Source organism: Staurois parvus, unplaced genomic scaffold, assembly GCF_062004578.1.
Source record: "Staurois parvus isolate SC_StPar_1 unplaced genomic scaffold, SC_StPar_1.0 ptg000154l, whole genome shotgun sequence".
Lineage (NCBI taxonomy): Eukaryota > Metazoa > Chordata > Amphibia > Anura > Ranidae > Staurois > Staurois parvus.
This window is the reverse complement of record NW_028317950.1, coordinates 14,564,821-14,590,682: the sequence shown is the minus strand read 5'-3', so window position 1 is coordinate 14,590,682 and position 25,862 is coordinate 14,564,821. Positions and strand designations below refer to the sequence as shown.

The 25,862-nt window shown below is 41.8% G+C and overlaps 1 protein-coding gene across 1 annotated transcript in view; it reads right to left on the bottom strand.

The window, feature by feature from the left end:
- The window catches only part of TSC1 (TSC complex subunit 1), a 78,799-nt gene that overhangs the window by 5,988 nt on the left and 46,949 nt on the right, over positions 1 to 25,862 (bottom strand). The window contains exons 14-21 of the mRNA XM_089675083.1: positions 20,076 to 20,631; positions 16,237 to 16,280; positions 12,368 to 12,534; positions 11,598 to 11,780; positions 10,436 to 10,546; positions 7,016 to 7,138; positions 2,225 to 2,412; positions 1,532 to 1,693 (exon numbers count right to left, since the gene is read on the bottom strand). Coding sequence (XP_089531209.1) covers positions 1,532 to 1,693; positions 2,225 to 2,412; positions 7,016 to 7,138; positions 10,436 to 10,546; positions 11,598 to 11,780; positions 12,368 to 12,534; positions 16,237 to 16,280; positions 20,076 to 20,631 — 1,534 coding nt within the window. The remainder of the gene's footprint in view (positions 1 to 1,531; positions 1,694 to 2,224; positions 2,413 to 7,015; positions 7,139 to 10,435; positions 10,547 to 11,597; positions 11,781 to 12,367; positions 12,535 to 16,236; positions 16,281 to 20,075; positions 20,632 to 25,862) is intronic.

The window sequence follows — 25,862 nt, the reverse complement described above, 5'->3', positions numbered from 1 at the left end:
ACCTCCCATCCAAGCAGATGTGCCTGCTTTTCTGCTTCTACCAGCACCCAGTAGTTCCCCTCACAGATCCTTCCTCTGCCCCTGCCAGTCTCCAGAGATCGTGCACTTCTATCTGCTGGATGTGAGGAGAGCACAACAGGAGCAACCCACTCCCGAGCCCCGCTGCTGCTTTGCTATTAAGTCTGGCTGTTTTGTGCAGTCTGGTTACAGAGTATAGAAGCATACATAGGTAGAGACATCACTTTGACTGCAGGGATTCCTTCTTGCACACATACCTCTCTGCTGGCTGATGGCAATATCAGTAAAGGCATAGATGATTTATAGAAGCACTCCTGTCCTGTACAAAACTCTCCCTTTCCCTACTGATATTGCCTGGATGACAGAGGAGAGCTCCCCCCCCTGCACAAAATCGGCTTCTTCCCCTGCGAAAATCTGCAGGCCTAGGGGGTCTGTCAACAGTCTCCCTACCGTTGCAGCCGTCTCCTTTAGAGAGCAGGCAGGCAGGTGACAGCAAACCTGCCTACTAGGCAGTCTGTCTTTGTTAGAATCCGAGGCCTCATCGGCAGAGAAAAGGGCAGGCTCAGTGCAGGGAGGGAACTCTCCCATCAGCATCTTTGTAGATGCTGCTTAGTGCACACTACCCTCCTGCACTAAATCTCTACGTCAGCGGACCCCCTCACCCAACTCCACTTTCTGCAACATCAGCCAGCGTATGGCACCTCCTTACTCCCTGTTTAAACCCCTAAAAGCCTGCACCACAACCTTATGTATTGCACGCGGTTGTGGCTTGGCCCCATTCACTTCAATGGGTCGTGACTAGCAGGCGAAATTGCCTACCGAATGTGACAGTAGATATAACTGTTGCCATGACAATTATATAAACCCCATCTTGCTGCCTTTGTAGTGCAAGGGTGTAGTGCAAGGGGGAGCAGTAAAAATGTGGTGCAACTGCCGTTTTTAAAGCTACCCCCAACAAGTGTACATTTAGCCTTAGGAAGTCTCTCACTGTGCTCTTAATCAAACCTGCACTGCATCTGCAGCCCACCCCCTTCCCACACCCACTACCTAAACACCCCACTTCTTTTAGAACCCATCACACCTGCAGCTGCATCCAGTGGCACCCTCATAGCTCAGTATAAATATTGTAGCTCTCCTCCAAATGATCATATGCTATCAGAAGGAAGAGGCCCAATAGTGCAGCACCTCGTCACTGGAATGATTTTAAAAGCACAAGTTCAATTTAGGGACATTTTATGGAGTGATTTTGAAAGCACCAGGTGACTTTACGGACATTTCCTATATACAGTGGCTTGCACTGTCACTTATGAGATTTGTACTTTATTGTATTGCACATGTGTCACTTTTTTAAATGTATATTTATTATTAAATAGGTTTGAAGGGATAGAGCACCTGAATTTGTATTGAATCTGTCTTGCATTCTGATAGAGTGCCACTGCCTTACACTTGATTTATCATTACTTATCTTACACCAAAGGGCAAAGTTTTTTCTGTTTAGCTTATTTGCATTCACCTTTCTTCTGCAACTTCTGCAGTTTCTGCTTTCTCTTCCATCCGTTTCTTCAACAGACCTTCCCTCTCCAGCTGGCAGTACAGAGACAGGATTTCTCTCTCAAAAGACTGGCTTATTTTTTTCTGAGCATTGTACTTGCTCTCCACCGCTTGTAACTGCCCTCTAAGAGCCAAGGAGAAAGATACCAGAAAATGATTTGCTGTTTACATATTGAATTTAAAGACCAACTAATAATATGACTGCTTCTTAAATCACTGCATTATAGGTTGTATTTGTTTGATTTTAAAATACATAAGCAGGCCTGTCAAATAACAGGTGCATCAGGCATGTTTAGCAAAAACCCCACAAGAGTGTGGGCAGTACCCATAGTAAACTATTAAGAATCATCTCTTACTTGGCTTGGCTTTAAGGAAGCAAATTCTGATTGGTTGCTTTTAGTCATGGAATTTTCCATCTGCAACTTTGGAATAAGTCAATTTCCTTTCTAGCTAAGCTGTAATGTTGGATATCATCTGTTGGTGCCGCAACTTTATAGTTTGTGGTTGGGAACAGCAGTGGTGGTGAAGGGTGAGGGAAGCAGAGATGACACTACACACTGGCACAGAAAATGGCTTAGCTAACAGAACAAATCCATGGGATACAGTAACCAGGATAGCTGTACAAACACATGCAGATCAAATTCACAATCGTTACCGGTTCTTGACTTTGATATCTTCCAGAAACTTCTTCTGTTCTTGGAAGAGCAGTTCCTTTTTGGCCAGCTGTGCCTCCAGCTCCATTATTTTTTTTTGGGTGCTCTCCAGCCTCTGACTTTGCTGAGCCATCATACAACGAGCCTTCTCCAGTTCCTTCTTAAAGGAGACCTGCAACATCTCCACTTCCTGTGCAGACGACATGATTTAGGTCAGCCAAGATTTATAGCATTGTCATGTGCTTCAGCAATCGATGGACCACTAGGTAATAAGGGAATGACACAAACTGACTTGGTTTCAACCACCACTGCCAAGTTTGCCTCATCCAGTTGTACATTTCCTATTGAGCCAGGACACCCTATTATCCAAATCTTTAGTTGGTGACATATCAGAAGCCCCAAAAGGCATTTGGAAGGTTTGAACGTTAATAGTAATTTCAGATGAATAAATGTTACTACAAAATGTTCAATAAAATAGGATTTTTGAACTTATCATTAAATCCATTCCTAGGATTTTACTGATTGACACACAATCAGATACAGTCAGCCTATATGGAGGATTGGACACTGGCACACCGAACATTTGGGGGCAAGCCCAAGATAAAACCATCCTACTCCAAGCATGTTTTGTACCAAGAGCATGATCACAGAGGGGCGAGATGTGTCTCCCAATAAACCCCAAGAAATGAACTTGTCATTAAATACAAAAATCCCCTTCTCATTAAAAGGAACACAGGAATTCAAATACAGTTGGGATGTTTGATGAGTGGGCAACAGCAACAAAACAGTAGCAAGCCTACACAAACACCATAAATGCAGACTGCCTGCAGCTCAAGAGCCATCTGATGGACCTCATGTCTGAAGATAGTATCAGATGAGGCCTGGACATCCTCCTGGTAGATCTTTGAGAATGTGTGAAGAGAACAGAGCTTGCAAATATGGAAAACTATTTCTTGAACCAGAAAATCCCAATATACAAGTAGGGCCTTGACAGAAAGGGAGCAAAGCTTAAGCATCATAAAATGTAAAAAGATAGTTTGTCTAGATTACAAAGGAATGGTGGCATGAGAAGCTGGTGCTCCCTTACAGGGACCATTAGGAATGACAAGGAGTTCTAATAGTCATGCTGTGCTGGTTTACCTCACAGCCACTGCTCCTATTATCCAGCCAATGGAGGGAGATCTCGTTTTGTTGAACTGGGTCCAAACAGAAATGGAAGAACGATATTCTGGTTGAGATGCAAGGATGAAAACTACCGTAGGAATGCAATGACACTCTCAATTTTTCCTTGTGAAAGACCAGAAAGAGTTCTTTTACAAGATAAGGCTGCTAGTTTAGACTCATCTCAGAGGTGATGGCAACAAGTCATGCAACCTTGTAAGCAAAAGTGGAAAGGAAATTATCCCCGATACGTTCAAAAGGTGGCTTTTGAAGCGCAGAGAGAAACAAAATTCATATTCCATGGAGGCAGCACACAGCAGAAGTTACATGGAAGACACACTGCACAAAGGTAATCATTGAAGAAAGGCAAGTTAGTGGATTCTGGAATAAGATTACCAGCACAGAAACCTGGCCCGTTGATGGTACTAAGGGCCAAATGCTGATCCAAGCACATTTGAAAAAGGCCATGATTTACACCACTGAGAATCAACCAGGAAGAAAATCTCTTGCCTCATGTGCAATGATAGACTTTGCGGGAAGCAGACTTCCTAGGTGTTGAGCTTTATGTGGGAATCGCCAGTTAAAGGATTCCTTTGTCTCACAGATCTTGGGCTTCACAGCCATACTGTTAAAGCTGGACTACAAGTATGATCCTAATTGCACACTTATATTGGTCCTGCTTGAACAGATGTAAGCATGCATATCTCATACCTGAGGGCCCATTGTGGAAGCTGAAAATCAATACAGTAGTCAGCGATACTATGATTACCACAATCTTCCAGGTCCTGTGCTGAGCGGGCTACTCCACTGCTTACTGATCTCTCAACTCAGCACCAACACCATTCACAAAACATTTTGTATTTTATTCAAAGAATACAAGGCATTCTCTGATCCAGCAAGGTGGAGCATGTGATTTTACAGCCCCTCCTCTCCAACTTGTTCAGAGAACACCTTGCAATCACTGTCAAAAATGAATGTGAATGGCAGCAATGCAGAGCGAGAAATCCGCTGTGGACAGTATACTGGGACCTGTGCACACAGCACTTCACCCTTCTGCGGTAATAACATTGGAAAGCAATTTTAAAAAGGTGCCCATCAGTCTTAGTAATAGATAAGATAGCTCCCCATACTCTATCCGTATGAATTACCTACAAAGCGAGAGTCTTCAGACACAGGCTCAGACCTAGGGCTGTGCCAGAGTTCTGGAGCTAGGGAGTGTTCCATTGCCAACTTCACTAGTACACTCCAGTCTGGAAATCAACACAATGCAAAGCCCAGTGCACAAAGTTCACATTCCAGACTAGCCATGCAATGTCCAGTCCAGCAGGGTCAAGGTATGGAACTCCAAAGTTAGGCTAAGGAAACCCCAATACAGATGGCTGCGTAAGGAGTCCAGCTCAGCAGCAATGTAGCAGGAATCTTGGATGAAGGAAAAAAAAAAAAAAAGTAGCTAACAGGTTAGACTTTACTCAGCAGATGAGAGAAAAAAAAAGCATCAATCTTCCTAAGATTTAAGCAAAAAATTGAGACATGCTGAGAGTAGAAGGGGTTGTATGGGGCTGCCCCACAAAATTGCTGTTTGACAGTGTCCAATTCTCCCGTAGGTGACAGTATAACCCGAGTGTATTTGAATTCCTAGGTCTTATGCACAAGAAAGAAACCGGTTTGAAAGCCAAAGGGTTTATAAGAAAAGCATAACATTGCAGATTACTAGCCCTTCAATGTGGTGGCTGCATTCATTTTTGGTTTTCAGGATTTTTTCCAGCCTATAATTTTCACCTGATACTGCCAGTAATACATTCTACCCTGGGGTGACAACGCTCACTCACTGGACTGTATTCATAAAAAAGCAGGGGTGCCACCTTAGGCTATTCGCTCCAAATCTAGACACCTCCCTCATTCTTAATCTCCAAAACATAGGGGGTGAACTGGGCAGAACTGATAACACCCCTTGAAATTTCAGTGCTACAGAGGCAAAGCACACAAGGTTTATAAGCTAACTGGATTTCTGCAAAGATCAGCCTTTTTTGCACTATTCTTTAGGTCATGAAAATTTAACAGTAAAGCTGCTGAGGAATACTTCCCAAATTCTTGATTTCAAAAATGAAGTGTGGCTTTTCATTCCCGATCACAGCCCACAACAACCTAATGGCTGGATATAGCCATGGAATAACTGGGGGACAGTTATGCCTTCCTACAGTGAGCAAAGGGGCTCTGTAGATGTTTAAATTCTAATACAGGATTCACTTGAGGTTGCACAATGCTCTGTAGAGAGCATGAAATACAGAACACTAGAATCGATTCATACTATGGATTATATATGCCACTGCATTTGTGTGATTGAACTGGATTTGGACAAAAGCTTTACTGGGTCTGCGCTCTAGTGTCCCTATATAACCCTATCCACTGAGTGAGGCTCCAGTTTTGTCAGCAAGCAATTTAAAGATAGCAGAGCGGGAAGGGATCCATGTCTAGTACTGTAGAGGCACTTCAAAACTCCTCTTTATCATATAGGACACACAGACCATGGGACATCCCAAAGCAATAAATCGAGGGGAGGATAACAATGCAGCTACTATTTCAAAATATCTCACACTGCCACTTAATTATACGTGAATCTCTCCAAAAATAAATATATATATATATTTTTTTTTTGCATATCCAAACTCAATGTAATTTGATTGCAGCAGCTAATGTTGAGTAATCGCACATCCAAACGTCCCACACAAACAAAATAGACTTATAAATCCTGCTAGAAATTAATGTGAATAAACAAATTACATAATCAAAATATAAATAAATTCAATCGATCGTGAAAATATCAAAGTCCATCATAATCTTTTCACCTCCTATACAGTCCATTTTAAAAATTATGTTCACACCACTCTTGTAATCTGCCCAGTGAGGCCACTTACCTTACTTATGTCAAAAAAACACCTTGCCCATTAATGGCAACAATCCACATCACTGTGTTTACTGGATATAGTGCACTTATTTTATCTACAAAAAATCCCCGCTTCTTGTACCACTTATCAAGGTGAGTATCCAACACAGGATCCAGTGCCCAAAACATACATTATAGGCCATCCCCTTTTTCTTTTTTACTGCAAAAGCCAGGTACAGTTTCCAAGGTGTGCCTAAGGGCCACCGACCTGGAAGCTGCTAGTGAGTTTTGAAGGCATTATACAGTCTGATGTTGACAGAAGTGTCAGTCTAAGGAGGTAAATACATCTGGTGAAAAAAAAAATAGTAGGAAATTTTTCTGAGAGGAGAAGGCATCGATCACCTAAGGACACTAGTAAAAAACTAGAACCTTACACAGTTGGCAGGGTTATATGGGGACACAAGGGGGCAAACCCAGCAAAACCAGTGTCCAATCACCTGAAGGTAGAAAAATACAACTCATGGTCTATGAATTGATTTCTGTAGCCTGTACAATACAGATAATCTGATATCTATAACCTATTATTATATCTTTAATAGGGATACAGACAAACCGCCAACAGGCTTTAACCCTTGCCTCAATTACCCAAATGGAAACATTTTGGCTTCACAAATTGATATACAAGGGAACAGCAGGCTGTTTATCAGGCAATTTCAGCAATAATGTATGTATGCAGAATATGACATACCTTATCGGCATTAGTGTTTTTATGCTGCAACTGTTCCACATAAAGCTCATTCACCTCCCCAAGGATCAGAAGCTGTCTGTTCAGGAACTCCATCTGATGCTGTACAGACTCGCTGTTTGACAGCTTTCCAGAGGAACAAGAAAAAAAAAGTAAGGACAGGTCACAGGCAAAAAGTAATCTATGGAAGCACACCCTTGCCCCTGAAAACAGACTCTTTAACTCACCTTAAAGTCCTTTTCTTGGGAGTCCATTAAAGGAACATAGGAATTCTTGGACTGTTCTGTTATACTGCCCTTCCTACAGATGAAATGGCAACCAGAAAGCCACTGGCTAACGCAGGGTGTACTGATCCCTCAGTCAACTGAGCATCCACTGCTTCCTTAGAGGATCCATTTATCTGTGACAACCTGTCAGTTATTGAACCTAAAAAGGTCCACATTCTGCATCCCCCACCTGCGAAATAGGTCCTGGAACACTATCAGGTGTAGGAATAACTCCTGTGAATAGACGCTTTGCTGGCTGAGGAAGATCACCTGCTGATTGAATAAGTTGGGCAGAATAATCAGCTAAGTTCTGTGCAGGACAGAATTTGAACCACCTCTCTTGCCATGACAAAGTCGAATTTCTCTTTGATAGTCAACATATATCACAAATACAGCTGAATCCAAATCAGCTAGACATCTAGCAGATTGACTCAAAACTACAGAAACAGCCAAATTAACCTGACGTTTCAGGATGATCAGTAGACCAGGTTCACACACTGTCAAAATCCCCTCCTAGCCTGACAGGATGGCATCCAGCGTTAGAATCTACCAGAACGTGGGAATGAAGGAATTCCCTAAAATCCAGAGCTGGCTTCCTCAATCATTAAGCCAGGGACAAATTGGTTCTCGATGCCGTCTGACCAGGAATGTGATAGATTTGCCACAACGATAGAATGTCTGATCTGGAATGAAGCTAGGCAAATTGGTCTTAAAGGATGCTACCATCAGATCAGAACTCTCACGCAAAAGCAGAGATCAAGTGATTCCTGAACTTAGATTTTCATTTTAAAGACTGAAGCTTCAGACATTTTCCTATGGAAGAAAACTGGCACGAGCAGTGACTAAACAAATATACTCCAAATAATGATTTCTGAAGATTCAGGATCCACCCTAATCGGGGCAAGAGGTCATCTAAGTATTCACAATGGGGATACCATGAGCGAGCAACAGGTCTTACACTAGGGCTAACATTTTGATGAACATCTGAGGCAGGACTGTCTTTAACGTGGGGCAAAAGGGGCAGCTGCCCTGGGCCCAGTCGATGTGGGGCCCAAAGCAGCTCCTTCTTGAGCTTGTGCTGCCCGCAAATAAGCTTTTGTGCCCACAAACAAGCTTTTGCTTATTTAGTTTTACTATGCAATCGCATAGTACTTTGGTCCTTCCTTGCCCTGCATGCTCCCTCCACTTTACAAAACACCACCCAAACTTTGCTACAACTTCTCCCAAGCTGCATTCTGAGATCACCCTAGAGCAGAGGTGGGCAGGACACCCATCTGTCTGTGCAACCTCAGCGTGGCTGCGGGAAACACAAGGATAACAGGTGACTGCTGTGATGAACCGGCAGGGACAGCCAGCCCCACCTACAGATACTGGAGGGAGGGGAGAGGGATCACACTACTTCTGCTGGTTACTAACTTTTACACATTGCATGTGACTGTCCAGCTGCTGGGTATGATGAGACTTGTAGTCTCACAGCACCTGGAAGACTATCATAGACCTGGATTTGATTCTTACAACAGGCAGGCAGGACTTGGTTAAGGGGGGGTTCTGTTTTACAAGAAAGTGTAAAAGTAATCAAAAGTCATAAAAATAAATCATTGGGGGAGGGGCAGATTTTTGTATTTAAAAAAAAAAAAAAAAAAAAAGCAGCAAGATGCTTGGGAGTGCACGTGTGCCATTGCTGACACCATTTCTTTCCCCCCTCAATAACCTGTTTGCCCAGGGTCCAATGAATATTAAAGATAGCCCTGATCTGAGGTACAGACAACAGTTTGAAAATCAAGGCCACAAGCTGTTACTGTAGGAGCCTCACAGCAAAATGTAGATTTGCTAGAAAAATGGGGACATGATCTTTGACGTTCACAGAAATCAGAAACACTTATTGGTGAAAGGATTCAAATAAAGATATGTGGAACTTGATATAAAAAATAGGCCCCTGTTGTGTATGGGAATGGTAAAAAAAAAAAAAAGAAAAAAAAGAAAAAAAAAAAAAAGATAAAACCATTTTACCACAGAAACTGGACGATAGTAATACATAACATGAAGTCTTCAGAGATGTTAAATGATCTGCTGCAGCTCTGGTTCAAAAAGCGCAGCAAAAAATCTAGACATACTGGCCTGACCTGTATAGCAGAGTCCTGTGGCAACCGGAACACAGACGGGATGTCAGAATACAGGTCCGTTGCAGAAAGCTCACCAATATAGAGCTGGGAAAACCTACACTTCTAAGCTGCCCAGAGAGACTACCAATAATTAATCCAGCATGAAGCTACCAGCAGCTGTTGATAGCAGAAATTCCACACATTCACTGAGGACACGAGCAAAAAATAAGATATAAAATGGTTGTGGGAGGGGTTACCCTGTGCAGGCCAATGGCATTTTGTTGGTAGTGTCCATTTCTTCTGTAAGAAAAGCAGCATAGGCCAAACAGTCAAAGAAAAATTTGTGGACTACAAAAGAAAAACAGTTTTACTAGTAATCCCAGATAAGGGCTCAGACTTTACACAGCCCTCAGCTCTTTCATGAAAGCTGATGAACTCTGTGGTGCAAGTACATGAATAATGTTCAATATTTCTTAAAAAACCCCTTGCATTAAAATGGATAAAGCTTCTTTTATCTGAACACACAAGAGGACCTTATTTGTACAGTAAAAGGCAGCCAACAATTAGTGCTTAGAGCATACAGTATATGACCCCCCCCCCCCCCCAAAAAAAGGAGAAAACAATGGCAAATAATCAAACCAGACGGGACCAATAGAAAAAGGTAAGCTATAGAGTATTTTAGGGAGTTATTAGTATAAACGTTACCTTCTATTGCTAGATGACTTATACCATCTCATTACCTGTCTGCTCAGGACAGGACCAAATGTTGGGACAATGTGAGTGACTGACAGGAGTGTTCAGAGTTTACTTAATCATCTACCCATTTATACTGCATAGAAGGAGTACAGAGAAGTAAAGACTTGTTTCTCTGTCATTAAAAAGGACCACCATGGTTCTAAAGACCCCATACTTTTCGCTTCCCAGGCTCCAATACCATAATCTGGCCCTGCAGAAGGGGTAGCCTTGCAGATGGGCATTGCAATATAAAAACAAACAAGGGCGCTGGATACTTATTGGACTAAAATGGGCACACAGTAGTGACAGACAATTCTCACCTTTTGAGACACCTGACTGAGTTTGAGCTCAGTGTTGCACACCTTGTTGTTAGCTTGCTTCACCTCAGACTGCAGGTCAGCTATCATATTACGACAGTCCTCCAGCTTAGTCTGTGCCAATGCAATAAGGATCATGTTAGTATTGACTGTAAACAATATGCAGGTTTATTCAATTAAGATACTAAAAGTTACACTTTTTTGCTTTAAAAAAAAAAAAAAAAAAAAAAAAAAAAAGTTATCCTTCCTTACTCTCTGCACAGAGCTGTCTCTTGACTCCTCTTTGGTGGTCCCCTGTCAGCGCTGTCTGCTTCCTCTTCTTCTAAGTGGACCGTAGCAAGCTGCTTGCTTGGGTGACCCCCGTGTGGACATGCTTCCAACTTTAGAAGTCCATCTTCAGGCAAACCAACCCCTGCCCTCCCACTCTACTTGCCCAAATTTAGTACCAGATTTTATAAACATGGCCCGGTGGTACCACCCCTCCTCAGAGTGTCCATATGACTTATGGAAGTTGGAGTATTGTTTTCTTTATCTTCCCACAGAGGACCAAATGAATAGGTCCAGAAATGTATTTCCTTTGCGGACGCTAAACAAAACAGACTGGCAGAGTTGCCATGAACATCGGTGTATGTTCTAATCAAAGCCCAAATTTGGGCTTCCCTCTAGTTTTTTTTTTTGTTTACATTTTAATAGTTAGCTTTTGCAGAGGTCTTTAGGCTGGTTGGATAAAATGGGTGGTCAGCAAGGCTCTGTGCATTCCTGTATAGGAGCGTGGGGCACTGTGGTAACATCCCCTGTTGTAGAAATCTACAGGCTGGTCATACAATGCCACAGAGCCCTTTGAGTCCACTCCTGTAGTCCATAGTGACCCAGAGATCAGCGCTGAAGTAATGACATCAGAGCCTGTCTATAGATCAATACACTAAGTAAAAAGGATGCCACAGCGATGCCACATGAGAGTAGACACCTGACGACCTGCGCTCACATAATGTCCGCAGTGCAATGACTGAGGGCATCTAGTGGCAGAAAAGAAATCGAGGAGCATAATCCATGAATGAATAAAATAGGCAGAGGCGATATTTTGTTTATAAAATAAGGATCCCCTACCATTTGTAGCTTTTTTTTTGTAAAGATAAATTGATGTTGACCGAATCTGAAGCACCACCTGTAATTCCTGGCTCTGGTTGTAGAATTCCTCTCGGTCGTGCTGAAGCTGCCGGATCTGGCTGTGAAGCTGGGTGACCACAGTGTCCTTCTCTTCCTGTAGTTTCTTGTACCATGCCTGCTCTTTATAAAGGCTTTGTTTCATAGCATGGAGATCATATTCCTGTATCTTCAACTGGCCTTTCTAAAAGAAAAGTATTAGCCCATTACAGGTGAAAAACTCCAGCTGCTCATGAGCTTTATAGACATGCTACCGGACTGCAATATGCTTGTCCTTAACTAAATAAGAGTAACAAGAAATAAAGCAAACACTACATCTGGCACTCAATTTTATTTCAGCTGGAACTATGAGTGAATGTGCCTTCTATGCAGAAAGAGTAGAAAGCGTATGCTTGAATACAACTATCAGTCTACTCACAATAATTAAGGCCAGTTATGTGGTTAATGTGAGAAGTTTGGTGATCTGAGAATGGTTTTCAAATTGAACTGGTGTGATCATTACAGAAAGTAGAGTAATCAAAAGTGTTCTGGTGGTTGATGGAAGTTGTGGTAGCTCAATGCGGAGTTTGTTGTTATGTTGCTAGGACAGTCTTGATTTCTGAAACTTTGAGCACTCTGACCTGTCCCCTTTGCCCCACCAAATGTACTTACACACACAGAACATGTATGCAAACCCCTATACAGATTCACCTTAAATTTTTAAAAATTCTCTTCATTTCCCACCCCCCCTTCCCTAAAATTGTTTTCTCCCAGGAATTAGAGAGAACTTACCATGGCAGCATTCTGTTCCTCAAGTGTTGTCACCTTGATGACCTTGCGCAGAAGACGGCGATTGCGCAGAGCGTGCTGCTGCCTCTTGAATCGCTCATACAAAAGCTGGTTATGTAGAAGCACCAACTGGTTTCGCAGTGTGTGGATCTCATCAGTTGGGGGGGAACCTGAGGAGTAAAATCAAGTCTATACAACTGGTACGGTGAAATATAAAAAGGACTAATTCTTGGTATAGCACAGCATAATATAAATGCCAATATAGTGGGTTTTTTTTTTTTTTACACACAGTATATGCTCTCCTGTGCAAAAGTTTTAGTCAGGGATAAAAAAAAAAACAAAAAAAAACTAAACAAAAAAAACCTGTAAATTAAAATGTATTTCAGAAACAGAAGTTTAAATAGTTTATTTTTTTATCAAGTGTTACTAAAAAGTCTTAATTTAAAAAACAAAAAACATTTGGACATGTTATATTCACCTGCTCTGTGCAGAGGTATTGCACAGAGCTGGCCTGACCCTTCTCTCACGTCCTCCGTCGGAGATCTTGGCTCCTCTTCTTAGTGTGTCCCCACGCTCCTGAGCTGTGTGTCTATGGAACCATGCTCACTAACTTGCACAGCAGGATTTAGCCCCAACCCCCACTTCCTCCTCACTGCATCTGATTGACAGCAGCAGGAGCCAATGGCTTCTGTAGCTGCTGACTGTGTGAAAAGCAAGAGATGGGAGAAGAGTTGCAGCTGCGCACAGTGCTGGACCTATTCTCCCCTCTCTTCCCCTTTACACAGGGAAGGGAGGTGAGGGGGAGAGCTTTAGTACCACTTTACCAAATCAAAGTAAATGAACCGAAGAAAAATACCAAAATGAAATCCATATTTGGTGGGACCACCCTTTTGCCTTCAAAACGGCATCAGTTCTTCTAGGTACACTTGCACAGTTTTTAAAAGGAACACGGCAGGTCGGTTGTTCCACAGAAGATCTATGATTAGTTCTCAAACAGACTCCATGATATTGAGATCAGGGCTCTGTGGGGGGCCAAACCATCACTTCCAGGACTCCTCATTCTTTTTTACACCCAAGATATTTTTTTAAAACATTGGCTGCATGTTTGGGTCACAGTCCTGCTGCAGAATAAAATTTGGGGCCAACCACACGCCTCCCTGGGAGATATGGCATGATGGTTAAGTATCTGCTTGTATTTCTCAGCATTAAGCACACCATTGATCCTGACCAAATCTCCTTGTGCAGAAATGCAGCCCCAATCGTGTAAGAAACCTCCACCGCCCTCCAGTTTCAGAGAACAAACTGCCTCCTACTACAGCCAAATATTTCAAAATTTTGGTCTCTTCAGTCTAGACTACCTGCTGCCTATATTTCTGCACGCCAGTTCCTATGTTTCCATGCATAATTGAGTCGTTTAGCCGTGCTTCCATGTCAGAGTTATGGCTTTTGGGCAGCAATTCTTCCATGAAGATCACTGCCAGCCAGACTTTTCCAGACACTAGATGGGTGTAACTGTGTCCCACTGGTTTCCGCCAGTTCTGTGCTGATAGCACTGCTAGACATTCTCGGATACTGAAGGGAAGTAAGCATGATGTGTCTTTCATCTGCTGCATTAAGTTTTCTTGGCTGACCACTGCGTCTACAGTCCTCAATGTTGCCCATTTCGTTGTGCTCTGTCAACAGACCTTAAAAAAAGCACATCTTGAAACCTAATTATGCTTTAAAATCTTTGTCTGGGAGAGATCTTGCAGTATAACTACCTGTGTTTATTTGTCACAGGTCATTGAGAATGTCAAGAGTGAGCAAACTGTCTTTTACAACCTCAACTTAGTAGCAGAGTTTGGCTGTTCCTCACCCAGTTTTAAGCTTCCTTCACATCTGTTTCTATTTCAATTAAAGTGGAAGAAAACCTTGTTTTTCCATGTTTTACCTACAAGTAAGCCTTTAATAAGTCTTAGCTGTAGGTACTGTAAATATCTCCTAAACGTGCACTGTTTAAGAGATATTTACTGTAATAGCGCTGGTGATGCCACTGGTGCATGCGCACTGCACTCTTAGTTGACAGCATGCTGTCCAATGAGAGAGCCGTCCCATGGCAAAAACTCCCGTGTGCATGCGTGGGAGTGACGTCATCGGCAGCTTGGCCAGTCAAACGGCCGCTGCCCACAAACACAGAAGGAAGACCTTGTAAGGATGGAAGCCTCAGGGAGCTGTGACAGCGCTGAGCTGGAGGGCTTCGTTTTCAGGCAAGTCTTTGTGCTAGTATACAATGTGTACTAGCACATTATGCTCTTATATTGCAGGGAGAAATATAGATTTTTTTGTGGGTTTACTACTGTTTTAATGACCATTTCAACCTACATATGAAATTGATGATTGCTAGCACCTGCTTGGTATAACTGGTTAGGCTGGCCATACATCATACAATTTTCTTGAGAATTTTGCTTAAGGCTGGCCATACCTACAATTTTCTTTGGAAAATTGCTTTAGACTTACCGAAAACCATATAATATGAGGTCAAACCTAAACAACACTTTCAATTGTATCCAATCAGGCAGGCTCTTGTACTACATAGTTTAACATAAATCTAAAGGAAATTGGGCAGAAAATTGTATAATGTATGGCCAACCATACACTATACAAATTTTCTTACACACTTCTGCCCAATTTCCTTTAGATTTACCTTCAACTATGTAGTGCGAGGGTCTGCCTAATTTGATAGAATTAAAGTGTTTAGGTTTGACCTCACATGGTTTTTGGTAAATCTAAAGCAAAAATCAAGAAAATTGTATAATGTATGACCAGCCTAAGACTGTCCATACATTACACAATTTTCTTGAGAATTGTGCTTTAGATTTACCAAAAACCATATAATATGAGGTCAAACCTAAACACTTTCAATTGTATCCAATTAGGCAGGCCCTTGCACTACATAGTTGAAGGTAAATCTAAAGGAAATCGGGCATACATTTGTAAGAAAATTGTTTAGTGTATGGCTAGCCTTACTATGTGCAAGTGCAGAAAGGCTGGCCATACATTAAAAGCAAAATTCTAAAGAAAATTGTAGATTTACCAAAAACTATTTAATAGGAGGTCAAACCTAAACAACACTTTCAATTGTATCCAATTAGGCAGGCCTTTATGCTACATAGTTGAAGGTAAATCTAAAAAAAATTGGGCAGAAAATTGTATAGTGTATAGCCAAAGTGTGCAAATGTAATAATTGATGCTGGTTGGAAGCCAAAGGGTAGTCACACCAAATATTGATTTGATTTAGATTTTTCTTCTGCTCACTCACTTTGCATTTTGTAAATTGATAAAAATAAATATATTTTTGAAAGCATTCTTACTTTACAGCATTTCTTCAAACCTGCCTGAAACCTTTGCACAGTACTGTCTGTACGAATACATACATGTACATATACATACATGTACATATACATATTAGAAATTAAATCATGTTTCCTGTGAGCGATTACAGATTTCTGTGATACACTGTGAAAAGGCAGATTCATAGATCTCACTCTAAGGCGAGAGGAATCATCACAAGCACATGTGAGCAACTAACAGTCACTAAAAGTCAGTATTTGCAAACGACTCGACACATGTAGTTTATACTTTCCCTTCCTCCTGCTGTTTCGTTCCTCTCAATACTACTGACGAGTATTTTGAGAATCGGGTGTAAAAGTAGAAATTTACTCAGGAGAGAAAATCTGGTCAGAAGATTTCTCAAGAAGAATTTAGTCACTGTGTTACTGGCCGTGTCTGTAGCTAAACTTTTTAAAGATCAAGTAGACCTCACCTGGGAATGAAACTGGCTTTAAAACCTCTACTTGATTATGTGCTATAAAAAGAAAACAAAAAAGGCATACCTCCAAAATGAGTCCAGTCAGCGGATTTGCTGGGTAAAGGCAACCTAAAATGATAAAAGTGGAACAAACATGAAAACGATTAAAAATTTTTTTTTTTTTTTTTAAACCATGAACAGAGCAGCAACCGTAGTCTTACGAGAGAAGCAGTACATGAATTAACGTTAAAAGGACAAGTTAACTTTAAAAAAATAAAAAGCACATTTTTTGCAGGAAAAAAAAAAAGTGCATTTACTTTTTTTTTTAAGCCTGCAGAGCATTGCACCCGTTATCAGCGGATGTCAGGCTCTTGCAGACACTTAAGGGCAGTTACCAAAGTGCAGAAACAGCAATGAACTATGAGGGAGCGCATCAGCACTCAGTCCATTGAGAATTACAAGCCACCTACCGCATTGGCAGACGGGACTTTGTTCATTCATTCACAGGTCTGTGTGAGTGAATGATGCAGCTAAAAGGGCAGAGCTGTGCGGTTTTCAAATTGTGACAGCAGGTGCAGTGAGAGGATCTCCCACCTGTCATGGGGGGGGGGGGGAGTCAGGGAGTGGTGCACAACAACATTTACCACCCTAAATACACATTGAGCCCCCCATCACTGACCCTTCTCCTAAAGCTTCTAGTTACCTGGCTGTAAACCTAAGCCTCTGGCTTTAATCATTTGAATCACTAGACCAAACAAATACATAAACAAAGACATTTGGACTCTACATGGACTTTCCTAATCTGCATTTTCGCTAAAGGTTAGTATATCAGAAGAATACAATCCAGTGGATTAGCATAACAGCCAGGCAACTAATATTAACAGAACCCAGTCAACAGCAGACCCCTTATTTTAATATAGAACGTATAGAACTACATACTGAGTGGGATTTATCAAAATCGGAGCAGTCAAATCTGTAGCAGCTGTGCATAGCAACCTATCAGCTTCTCATTTTCAAAGTTTGACAGAACAAGCTGAAAATAGAAGCCGATTGGTTGCCATAAACAGATGTTCCAGATCCGGTCTACTCCAGTTTTGATAAATTGTATAGGAGTTAGCTGCATTGTTTTGGTAGACCTTTACAATTAGGTGAGCCTACTTACTACATAACCCCTAACATTTGCTGAACTAAGATAAATGAACAAGGAAAATCTGTGTGGCCAACTAAACTTTTCCGAGAAACTTTAAAAAGGGTAACTTTTTTTTGGTGAATTAAATCAATGCCCATTTTTTTTCTCAAGGTAAAAAAAAAAATAAAAAAAAAATATATAAATATACAGTCAGGTCCATAAATATTGGGACATGGACACAATTCTAACATTTTTAGCTCTATACACCACCACAATGGATTTGAAATGAAACGAACAAGATGTGCTTTAACTGCAAACTGTCAGCTTTAATTTGAGGGTATTTACATCCAAATCAGGTGAATGGTGTAGGAATTACAACAGTTTGCATATGTGCCTCCCACTTGTTAAGAGACCAAAAGTAATGGGACAGAATAATAATCATAAATCAAACTTTCACTTTTTAATACTTGGTTGCAAATCCTTTGCAGTCAATTACAGCCTGAAGTCTGGAACGCATAGACATCACCAGACGCTGGGTTTCATCCCTGGTGATGCTCTGCCAGGCCTCTACTGCAACGGTGTTCAGTTCCTGCTTGTTCTTGGGGCATTTTCCCTTCAGGTTTGTCTTCAGCAAGTGAAATGCATGCTCAATCGGATTCAGGTCAGGTGATGGACTTGGCCATTGCATAACATTCCACTTCTTTCCCTTAAAAAACTCTTTGGTTGCTTTTGCAGTATGCTTTGGGTCATTGTCCATCTGCACTTTGAAGCGGCGTCCAATGAGTTCTGAAGCATTTGGCTGAATATGAGCAGATAATATTGCCCGAAACACTTCAGAATTCATCCTGCTGCTTTTGTCAGCAGTCACATCAATAAATACAAGAGAAGCAGTTCCATTGGCAGCCATACATGCCCACGCCATGACACTACCACCACCATGCTTCACTGATGAGGTGGTATGCTTAGGATCATGAGCAGTTCCTTTCCTTCTCCATACTCTTCTCTTCCCATCACTCTGGTACAAGTTGATCTTGGTCTCATCTGCCCATAGGATGTTGTTCCAGAACTGTGAAGGCTTTTTTAGATGTCGTTTGGCAAACTCTAATCTGGCCTTCCTGTTTTTGAGGCTCACCAATGATTTACATCTTGTGGTGAACCCTCTGTATTCACTCTGGTGAAGTCTTCTCTTGATTGTTGACTTTGACACACATACACCTACCTCCTGGAGAGTGTTCTTGATCTGGCCAACTGTTGCGAAGGGTGTTTTCTTCACCAGGGAAAGAATTCTTCGGTCATCCACCACAGTTGTTTTCCGTGGTCTTCTGGGTCTTTTGGTGTTGCTGAGCTCACCCATGCGTTCCTTCTTTTTAAGGATGTTCCAAACAGTTGTTTTGGCCACGCCTAATGTTTTTGCCATCTCTCCGATGGGTTTGTTTTGTTTTTTCAGCCTAATGATGGCTTGCTTCACTGACAGTGACAGCTCTTCGGATCTCATCTTGAGAGTTGACAGCAACAGATTCCAAATGCAAATAGCACACTTGAAATGAACTCTGGACCTTTTATCTGCTCATTGTAATTGGGATAATGAGGGAATAACACACACCTGGCCATGGAACAGCTGAGAAGCCAATTGTCCCATTACTTTTGGCCCCTTAACAAGTGGGAGGCACATATGCAAACTGTTGTAATTCCTACACCGTTCACCTGATTTGGATGTAAATACCCTCAAATTAAAGCTGACAGTCTGCAGTTAAAGCACATCTTGTTTGCTTCATTTCAAATCCATTGTGGTGGTGTATAGAGCCAAAAATGTTAGAATTGTGTTGATGTCCCATTATTTATGGACCTGACTGTATGTGCATTTACCATTTTTTGGAGCCTGGAAAGACTTGCATCAATGATCAACAGACTGCTGGTGCCTTGCAGAACTCCTGCAAACCGGTCAGTGTATCTAGGTGCTCCTACCTTGTTCAGGCAAACAGGTGGACTGTGACAGGAAGAATCAATGAACTACCACAGCGCTCAACAGCAGCGAGGTAGCTCATTGACAACAAAGGCTGTCGGGGCTTGTAGTTTATTTATTCACAAAATTCTGAATGAATGACATGGTCATGTGGACGAAGCCGCACAGTTTTCAAAAAGTGACAGCTAGTACAGGGAACTTCTCCCTGTACTGCTGTCATGAGGAGAGAGGATAGCGGGCGGTGGCAGCTGCAGCAGTGGGAACATGTTACATGTTCCACCTTAAAAACAGAAAATGTACATTTTTTTTATTCTGCAAATGCCCTTTGCCCAATTGGTATTTTATATTAAAAATTGACAGTGGCTAGCCAAGACCAAGCACAAATCCAGGCAAAATATATTTCGCATGGAGTAGAGAAAAGTTAGGCCCTATCTAGTTTTTTTTTGCCGTGTGATCTCTGTGGAAATATTTCCCTTCATTGCCTGTCTATGAGAGGGAGCCCAGGCAGAGGAAGACCAGAAGCTTGGGCCTAGATGGGAAAAACACAGATGGACTTGTCATAGTAGGAACATAGTTCAGCGGTCTAAAAGTGAACACACAAAAGTGAAACACACTATACCATCGTTCAGTACAAACTTGCTTTGTAGTTCTCTATATCCAGTTACAAAACATCTCAGAGCCTTAAAAAGGTAAGGTTTATGCTGGAAGACTTTTCTCTGCAAACACTGTTCACGGGTCAGCTGTATAATGCCCATAATGGGCCACTGCTTGCAGGCCCTGATCTGATGTCCCAACATATTTTCCTAGTACTGGCCTAAATACTAGTGCTTACTTGTTCAGCTCTTTGGTGTGGGCATCAGCTCCTAGCTGTATGAGCCGGTCGAGCACCTCTGCAGGAGAGACTGATGCGCTGTCCTCCTCTACTTCCTCATTGCTCCCTTTGAATTTTTTGTACAGCTCTTCTGTTTTTTTGGAGATGAAAAGACTTGCTGTTTTAGGCAAAGCCAGCTCAAAAAGGTGCTCATAAGGGGCAGGATTGAAGCAGGATCTGCAGCGGGCCTGAGATTTACAAGGGCTGGGGGTAAGGATGTTCCGGTCACTGGGTAAAGAGTTAGTAGTCTGTGACTTCCCTGAGTTATCATTCTCTGTGCTGTTTGGTGGCTCAATGGGAGTGAATGCCTGTTTAGAGGTGTCCTGGGACCCGCTGCAGTTGAGCTTATCAGGAGTTCGGTTGTCACAGATCTGGGTCACATTGCAGGTGTGGTTCTTTCTTGGTGGGGCAGACTGGCTGTCGTTATGAAGATAGAAGGGGGAATCAAAGCCTCCACGACGTACAACAGGCTCACGTTCTGATGTTGTGATCTGACACAGTTCCTGGGATATAGCAGCTGGAGAACAAAACACATGGAATGAAAAGTCAGGGGCTCTGTTCTTGGAAAGCATTATGTCCAGATTAAATAGTACAAAAGGGATTTTTTTTTTTTACATTTTCTTAAACAACCCTGGTCTCAAAAAAAGTTTCTAGAAATGGCAAAATAGGTTTAGACTTCTAAATAAAGTCAAACTATAAAAAAAGAAAAAAAAAAAAAAAAAAACTGTCCTAGTTTCTGAAACTGTCAGGGCTGTCAACAAGTGACCTTCCTAAACCATACACACCTCAGAGAATATGTTGTTTGTGCTTGCCCTGCTTTGAAGTAAACCTGTGCTTTGTCCACAAAGGTCAAATCAAAGAATCCGTGTAATGCTCCCCTCCACAATAGTGCATATTTATCTCATCGCTGCTTCAATGCCACGTTGTCAGCTGCAAGGAGTAAAGAAAATACCCAGCAGATTTGCTTGCAGAGGAGCATGTGGCATTGCAAGTGCTTGGTAACTGGCCTGTCACAATGCAGCAGAGAGTTTTCAGCCCTGAGTAAGCTCTGACAGGAGCAATCCAAAGCTTAAAGACCTGCGTTTCTTGGCTTTTGGTATGTGAAAAAGAGTGGTAAGGGCAAAGTGCAGGTTCACTTTAAGATAGATTTGAATAACTGTTATCCCAAGCTGGGTCTGTTCCTACTCCCATGATTGATACACAAAACACAAGGAAAGCTAGTTTTGATAAGGGACACCACACACACACACACACACACACACACACACACACACACACACACACACACACACACACACACACACACACACACTTTTCTTCAAAGTTTTGTTTTTTTTTTTCTTTTAAATTGGGTTAGATATTTTCAACCTGAATGGAAATAGTGTTTAGAGTTCAAGTATTTTATCCAGAAGAGAAAACCCTAAAACTTTTCTCCAGTGCACAAAGTAAACACAGGTGTAAACCGTGACAGCCTTCCCCACCACCACCACCTCCCAGTTTGTGAGGAACCGTCTCATCACCAACTGTGGTGCCAGTTTGGCATTTTGGAGTTACCTTTGCAGTCCTACAAACTTACCAGCTTTCTTTATTCCTGCAGATGGAGAAAATTAAGATTACAGATTTCTTTAAGTAATGCAGCATCAGGTTATTTCAATTGTAAGCACATTAAAGGGTAATGTATTCAAAACAGCGTCTGCTCAGGATTCTTCCTGCATCAGATATTTTTTTTCCAATTGTGTGTACATACTAAGTAACACGTGCAGGAATGTATCCCCTATTAGGCCTTGTTCACATGGGGCATGAAAATCCATACTGTGTGAGGGCAGTGTTTACACACATGGAGAGGCATAGGTGTTCTATGCATCCTATACCACTGCTCTAAATTGAGACACAGCTGCTGTTTCCATTGCGACATTTGTGCAGGTGCACAGCCCCAGAAGCGCATTAAAAGGCTGTGCAGCCGCAGAGATGTCAAAGCAGGAGCAGCAGCTGTGTCCATGCAGCCGTTGTGTCCCAATAGACAGCAATGGGACTGCTTGCACATAACACCTGTGTGGGTAAACAGAGCCCTCATACGGGAGTACGGATTTATATGTCCTGAGTGAATGAGGCCTTTAGAGAGCACAGAAATCTTCCTCACCATGCCTTTTTGTCTTTTGCTGCAAAAGGATGGGTCCATCTTGTATTCTCTAGGGTCAGAATCTAAATTCTTGGACTCACATCCTTCCGTTAATTGCCAAAAATTGCATATATTCTGGTGCCTGTGTAGCAGTTTATATATTCTTATCTATGCATTCACATTTTTCTCAGCCCCTGTACAGCCCCAAAGATGTAGCCACTCGCATTGTGACCTCCTACAGACTTAGTCTGGGTATACATATAAAAATTCAGCCAGTTCAGCAAAAAAGCCTGTAGTCTGTTGACTCTTTTCTCCAGATATTACTACAGCTTCTCGGCCAACACAAGCATAAAAAACAAAAAAAAAAAAAAAGTATTTTTGTACTTTTAGAAAAAACACTTTTCTTGGAGTCTATTGAGGGACACAGAAGGACTTTAAACTTCACTTAATATAAAATAAAAAGATTATTATAATTATAAAATAACTAGCTTGCAAGAGGACTAAAAACCAGCAAATAAAATTGAACACCAGCTCAGAATAACCCTTCCTCTTGCCAGCATGTTTGCCAGAGATGGTACATGTGCCCCTCAAAGACTCCAAGAAAAGGATTTTACGGTGAGTAAAAAAAGCCCTAAATTTCTCTCTCATCAGGAAGCCTTTATCTTTGGGAAGTCCAAAAACAGGCCAACTGAGGGGCAGTTAAAGCAGGCCCAAGGAAAAAACAACTGGGGACATGCCTCTAGCTCACACAGCCAAGTGAAGAACCGTATGCTCTAAGCTGCTGTCAGATGAGGCCTGAGCATCCGCTGGAAGTACAGAAAACTGGAAAAGGGAAAAAAAAAAAAAAAAAAAAAGCAGGTGGAAGCTTTGCAAATCTGGTAAACTGTCAGTTGATGCCAAATAGCCAAAGAAGTACTCACAGATCTAATAGAATGCACTTTGAAAGAAAAATAGTGGAACTCAATTCTTGAGACCATAAGCTAGAATGATTGTCTGACACCTAGAAATGGTGGAACTAGAAACTGGTGCACCCTTTCCAGAAGGACAGAGAATCAGTCTCTGTAAGGAAGCACTAGCTGAGACACTCACACTGTCAGAACCACAGCCAGTGGAGGGAAATTTCCTTTTTGCGAACTGGAGCTGGACAGAGGGATACAAGTAAAATATCCCGGTTAAGATGAAAGACAAAGTACCCTAGGCAAGAACAAAGACCTGGGCCTTAACACCACGTTCAGAAGCGGTTCTCTGCTGGATAGAGGCATCACTTCAGATAATCACCTCACAGGGCCAATCGCTACCAGACAAGCAACCTTGTGAGTAGAGAGTGAATGTCTCTAATGGGTTAAACGGTGTTTTCTGAAGATTCAGGCCCTATGTAGTCATAGGGGAATACCACAGGGAAACGTACAGGGTGGAAGCATCAAGACTCACACCACGTGAAATATGCCTTCCACCTTTGATGCAAGGAGTTTGCCTTCCTAGATTTTGGCATTGTAGAAGCTACATATTCAAGGATAACACTGTCCCTCAGAACCAGGACTTCAAAAGGCAATGCCGTTCCATAATGCATGATGGCAAATCAGTCCTTGGGACAGAAAATCATGATCATCTGCCAGGATGCATATGTGGAGAGGAGACTCCCCTGATGACAAAATTTACCTGCACTGACAGGGTGCTAAGACTACTTCCCAGCCTGACATTCACCTTGAAGATCATCCAAAAAAAGATGAAGGAAGGAAGGAAGGACTTTCCTGACTCAAAATACCAGGTTCAACATGGTCCCCAACAACAAAAGTCGTCAAACTGTCCATATAGACTATTTACGTGTCCAGAACCACAGTGCTTTGAAAAAGTATTCATAGCCCTTGAAATGTTCCACATTTTGTCATTTTACAACTAAAAACAACTGTATTTTATTGGGATTTTATTTAATAGACCAACACAAAGTGGCACATAATTGTGAAGTGGAAGGAAAAATGTATTTTTTTTTTAACAAACAAACATCTGAAAAGTGTGGCGTACATTTGTATTCAGCCCCCTTTACTCGGATACCCCTAACTAAAATCTAGTGGAACCAACTGCCTTCAGAAGTAACCTAAATTAGTAAGTAGGGTCCACCTGTGTGCAATTTAATCTCAGTATAAAATACAGCTGTTCTGTGAATTCCTCAGAGGTTTGTTAGAGGACATTAGAGAACAGTTTAATGAAGGCCAAGGAATACACCAGACAGGTCAGGGATAAAGTTGTAGAGAAGTTTAAAGCAGGGTTAGGTTATAAGAAGAAAAAAAAAATCCCAAGCTTTGAAGATCTCACAAAGCAAAGCAATGCTCAATACATCATCCGAAATTGTAAACAGTATGGCACAACTGTAAACCTACCAAGACATGGCCGTCCACCTAAACTGTTAGAGTGGGCAAGGAGAGCATTAACCTCCCTGGCGGTATTCCCAAGTGTAGCTTGGGGTTAACTCTCATTACCAAAAGCGGAAAACCCCGAGCTACACTCGGAAATACCCTGCAGCGTTGCTCTGGGATCCCTAGAGCTTACCTTGTCATTGGCTCCCGCGATGTACCCCCTGAAGCGTCCCCGCCCTTCTCCTCCAGCCGATGCTGGCATCAGTCTTCCAGGTTCTGGTCCCTGTGAGCGTCGGGACGTATGGGGGACAGAACAGGCGGGAATTTAAAAAAAAATGTTAAAAAGTGACATTCACTCAATACACTAAAATGACAGAGTATAATATTACTGTATCAAACCATTTCACATACATTTTGTCCCTAGTGTTTTGTCCTGTGCCCTGCCTGCATTTGTACTGTACTTTCTGCCTTGAAACTGAGAAACGTCCATGGCGTCCAAAAAAACGTCCCTTTAGGTCAAAAGTGGTTTTAGACCAGCTAGAGAACAGCGATAATAAATGAGAACCACTTGCAGATATGAGTGATAATGATTCGTGGGGAAATTCGTCAGACACTGAAAACGATTTTGCGACTAAGCTCAGTGATGTGCTAACTTGGCACTCTATTTCAAATTTGTGTTTTTGGTTTGATTACATTATTGAATTAAATGTATTATATTATTTTTTATGATTATTTATTATATTAAAATTTATGATTTGGGGTTTAAAATTTTATCATACCCGTGATGTTTACTGGACTCTTGTTCGGACAGATTTCAGTGAGTTATTCCTAAGAATTACCGGCCTACAATAAGAAAACAACATATTGCTATGCAAAAAAATGTACCGCTTTGAGCACAGAAGTATTGACATAATCAGACCGCTAGGGAGGTTAATCAGAGAAGCAGCCAAAAGGCCCATGGTAACTCTTGAGGCGCTCCAGAGATCCACAGCCAAGGTGGGAGAATCTGACCACAGAGCAACTATTAGTCGTGCACTCTACAAATCTGGCCTTAATGGAAGAGTAGCAAGAAGAAAACCATTGTTGAAAGTAAGCCATAAGAAGTCCAATTTGCAGTTTGCGAGAAGCCATGTGGGGGACACACATGTGGAAGAAGGTGCTTTGGTCACATGAGACCAAAATTTAACTTTGTCCTAAAAGGAAAAATGCTATATGTGGAGGAAAACGAACACTGCACATCACCCTGAACACACCATCCCCACCAAGAAACATGGT